This window comes from Contarinia nasturtii, unplaced genomic scaffold (assembly GCF_009176525.2).
Source record: "Contarinia nasturtii isolate CC-2019 unplaced genomic scaffold, AAFC_CNas_1.1 Cnas_scaffold_1272, whole genome shotgun sequence".
Classification (NCBI taxonomy): Eukaryota; Metazoa; Arthropoda; class Insecta; order Diptera; family Cecidomyiidae; genus Contarinia; species Contarinia nasturtii.
In genome coordinates this window covers 1241-5799 of record NW_022198612.1, presented here as the reverse complement: position 1 = coordinate 5799, position 4559 = coordinate 1241, and the positions used below count along the sequence as shown (strand labels likewise).

The following is a 4559-nucleotide window of genomic DNA, read 5'->3' as shown; positions in this document are numbered from 1 at the left end:
CGGAATTCAATGTAATCTACACTAAGTTGCCGCCAAATAGTGAAAAGACTTTTGCTCAGTTGCAGCCAACGGACTAGAACTCCATGGTTGTCCGTAGTGGCGCTAGCAGTGCTACAGTTTTGCATTTTATACAGTCTCTTATGGAGCATAATTTCTGTGTGTCTAAAGCGAAGAAAGATAATCAGTCAAAAGGTGTAAAGAAATCGACAGCAAAAAATCAGAAGAAACACAAATGTCATTTGTGTAAATATGCTACATCACGGAAAGGACATCTCAACGAACATATCCGAATCCATATACGTGAAAAGCCCTTCGAATGCGAAATATGTGCGAAGGCTTTTACACGGAGAAGTAATTTGAATAGCCACATGAGAATCCATGCCACCGAATATCCATTTCATTGTGAAAAGTGTCGTCGAGGATTCAAACATGATGTCAATAAGATCGAGCACGAAAAACAATGCCAACACCGTCAATTTGAATGCATGGAGTGCAAATACATCACTGATAATTTGCCAAATTTCAAGCGCCACATGCTAATCCACAGTAGAGAGAAGCCATTCAAATGTCGTGTTTGTTCCAAAATATTTTCACTCAAAAGTAATCTTAACAGTCACTTGCGAACTCACGTGAAGCAATTGCCATTTGACTGTTTCAAATGTGGACAAAGATTTGCAGATGAAAACGGCAAACAATCACATGAGGATCATTGCAAACGTCGACGATTTGAATGTCACATCTGCCCGCACAAATCTTTTACCAAATCTCTGCTGAAGCGGCACATGCAACGGCAACACACAGACGAAAAGCCGTTTCAATGCAAAGTGTGTGACAAGAAATTGGTTTCGAAAGGTGATTTGAAGAAACATTTGGATATTCATGCCAAACCGCGTCCAAATCGTTGCATCAAATGCTGTCGTCGATTTGCAAATGAAGAAGATAAGAATGTACACCAAGGGCACTGCAAACGTCGCCACTATGAATGTTACATCTGCCAATTTTCAGTTCGCTCTTCAATGCAATTAAGAAGCCATATGTGTAACCATCATACCGGTGAGAGACCGTTCGCATGCAAATGGTGTGATACACGGTTCTCTCTACAAAGCAACGATAATCTTCACATGAATCGTGTTCATCGCCAAAAGAATTGAAAGGAATTGAATCACAAAAAATGACATTAATTATCTAACCGAAACCCTTTTCAACATCTTATCATTAATAGTACAATACAACTATAACTAACAACTGTAATAAGTAAACTATGTCTTTTCATTAATAAATAAAAGAAATATGAATTGAAGCATTTTTGTATGTTTTTTACTCAGAATATTTTAAGCGGTGGTATTTATTTTATTATCATACCCGCTTTTAAGTACAAACTTTGGCATAGTTCGATATATTTCCAGACAATTTAAGAACAAAATTCAACAATTATCTGGAAATTCAATAGAAATGTTCAAATATTTCACGTGAATTAAAGTGCCGCTTTTCCTTATGGAGAATTTCCTAATAAAAATTCCAAAATTCATTGAAAATTCGACAAACTTTTTCGATAAGCTTTTCATTCTTATATCATTAAAAATATGATCGAATTAGTTCCAAAACTCCAACAATAAGAAATACAAATGTGCTTGCAGAATTGGATCTCATGTCAACTCCATCGTTCTTTTTTAGATCCACTATTTGCCTTAGCTGATCTAAAATCGTATCCAATTTATTTCGAAGTTTATTGCGATAACAATCAGCAATGAGTCTGAGATATTTATTGCAATTTTTAAATTCATCCTCATCATCAAACTGTGGAAAAAGTCAAGACCAGGATTCTTACTGAATATTTCATCAATAAAATAAGTTTTTCATAATTTTTTGCACATCTCTTACCTTTTTTAAAATCGAATTGAGAATCGCAGATATTTCGTCAAACACTTCGTAAAAGTGATGTGGATTTGCACGGTTGATCTTATATTCTACCTTCGTTTTGAATTCTTTTTCCAATTTATCAACAAATTTCGTGTAATAGTTTTCAAGTGAACTCTGCAATGGTAATTATTAGGTAAAATTGGAGATTCAGAGCATCAGAGCTGTTATTGACACCGGAGAAGAGCAGGCACTAGTGAGTGCCCGTAACTAATCCATATATAATATTTAGGTCCTGAATACAAGAAAGAGCGGCACTTACAAAAAAAGTTCGCACACCTCCCCGGTACCTATAACAGCTCTCTCGGCACTAGATCCATAAGCGATGAATGAATCTTGTCCAAAATCGGGGTCATTGATTTAAAAATTATACATGCATTGCGTAGAAAAAGTATATCCATCATTCACTTGTGCATGAGAGTTGTTACGCACGATAACCTAATTTTTCAGCTAAATCCATTGCTTACATTCATTCATCGTTGATGGATTCCCTTGCCATGTAAAATTGTCTTTCTAATTATAAACATACTTGAAATAATTTTTCCTTCGCCTTATTTTCCTCAATGTAATCACGTTTCCGTTCTTCAATCTTACATTTTAGATCAATTTCAAATTTCATTAGGTATTCGTTTGTATTAAGTTTCCTTTCTTCTAAAAACTGTATGAAATGGAAATGAAATTAGAAATCTTCGAACAACAATGAATTCGGAATTCGGAGTAACATCATTAAATCTTTACCATATTTAAAGCTTCATTCTGGAATTGGTTGTGAATTCGTTGAAATTCGCTTTCATTGAAGTAGGATTTGCACATTTTTAGCTTATATGTCATTGAATTGGTGTAATAATCCAAAGATTCTTGCTGAAGCACATTGTATTTCGTGTCTAAAATAATCTAATAAAATAACAACGAATTAAAAAAAATCCTGGTTTTTAATATTATGTTCCCATGACCCCAAACAAACAATTAAAATCGATTTCTTTTACAACGCACCTGAAAGTATGTCTTCAAGTCTGGTAATTTGTTCGCATTCACCATGTCACCATATGCTTCCAAATACGATGAAAAATGTTTGGCAAGAATTGGTTTACCGTCGACGTCTTTTTTAACGACTAGATTTATCGGTGCCAAAATCGATTCGGCCAATTTTTCCACATATTTCAAAAAAGTGCCGTTAACAAATCTCAAATTGCCATCAAAATAAATGGATTGTGTGACATAATCGCCCGGTGACGGCATATAAAATAAATCAATATTCTCATAATATCGATTAATTCGCCGTAATTCTTCGTTTTTTTCAAACGCTTGATCGTAATTTTTAGCAAAATATTTATTTTTTTCATCTTCAGTTTGTTGTCCATATTGAAATGGCCAAATCTCCACCGGTTTATCACGCACAATAATACTCAGTTTTTGAAATCTCCACCGGTTTTGAAATTTGGTTTTGTTTTTGGCATCATTTGTGTACGATAAAAAACTATAGCCGTTAAATAAGTCTAAAAATTCTAAAGATGACGAACCAATTCGACGAAGTATATTGTAGCAATTTACAGAAGAGGCCATCGCACCGAATGCATAGATTCGAGCATCTTCGTTCGTGGTACCTTTTATTGAATCGATGCCTTTCGTATCGAGTAGAATGATGGCCACTTTGTTCTCGTTATTGAAATCATGGGTGAAAATATGGGGCCACATTGAAATGCCATGACTTCGTACACTTCCCCATTCGAAACCACTTATGTAATTCGACTCACCAGTTTTATTCACATCTAACCATTGGGTTGCATTGTGTTTTATGTACTAATTGAAAGAAAATAAATTAACCGTGAAATTTCGAAGTAACACACGGCGATTTTAGACAGAAGTTCATTCGATAATTTACTCTATTTTGATGTATCATTTGAAATTTATTCAGTTTGCTTCAAATATTCATTACCTGTGCATCCAAGTATCTTAAAAAGAGATTCATTAAAAAGCTCTTCCCACCTTCTTCTGCACCAACTATCGAAACAACAACAATCGTCCGATTTTTTATGTCATCTTTTTGTAAAATGGTCGATAGTTGCTTCACATCAATGTTTAACAAATGATCGGAAATGCTCACAAAATGAATTTCTTTGCCACCATGTGATTTAATTGTCTCACAGTTATTTTGACAAAACATAATAATTGCGTAACACACAAAAATCCATAAAAACTGCATTTTGACGATTTAAAATAACTTGTGCTGATTTAACTGAAAACTAACTGAACGAAATGTTACCAACTTTGCATAGGCCTATATTAAATGAGCATTTAATCGAAAACAAATTTGTAGTAGGGCACTCTAGGGGTAGACTCTTCATTTACATCGATTTACATCAATCTCAATCGAATATCAATTTGCTCGCAATGATTTGAACAGATTTATTAATTCCAGGGACCGGGTCGCGTATAATTTTATACTAGCATAAAAAACGCAGGCCGTATAAATATACAAAGTATAAACGCAGACGCAACATATCCAACGCTGGTCGCTATGTATGAAGCATGCGAATACATGTTCGTGTGTGCATGTGACCATTGAGAGACGCACGCACATACATTGTATTTATTGAGCACAGCACAAAGCGAACAGCGACAGATATGTTGCGTCTGCGTTT

General features: G+C 34.8%; 1 protein-coding gene across 1 annotated transcript; it reads right to left on the bottom strand.

Moving 5' to 3' along the window:
• Window positions 1–1575: 1575 nt before the first annotated feature.
• On the bottom strand, window positions 1576–4081 carry LOC116345479 (atlastin-like). Its single transcript, XM_031774893.1, has 6 exons — window positions 3854–4081; window positions 2911–3717; window positions 2656–2811; window positions 2447–2575; window positions 1882–2034; window positions 1576–1797 (listed from the first exon to the last, which is right to left on the bottom strand). The coding sequence occupies exons 1-6, from the start codon at window positions 4079–4081 to the stop codon at window positions 1576–1578; spliced, it is 1695 nt and encodes a 564-aa protein (XP_031630753.1).
• Window positions 4082–4559: the final 478 nt, after the last annotated feature.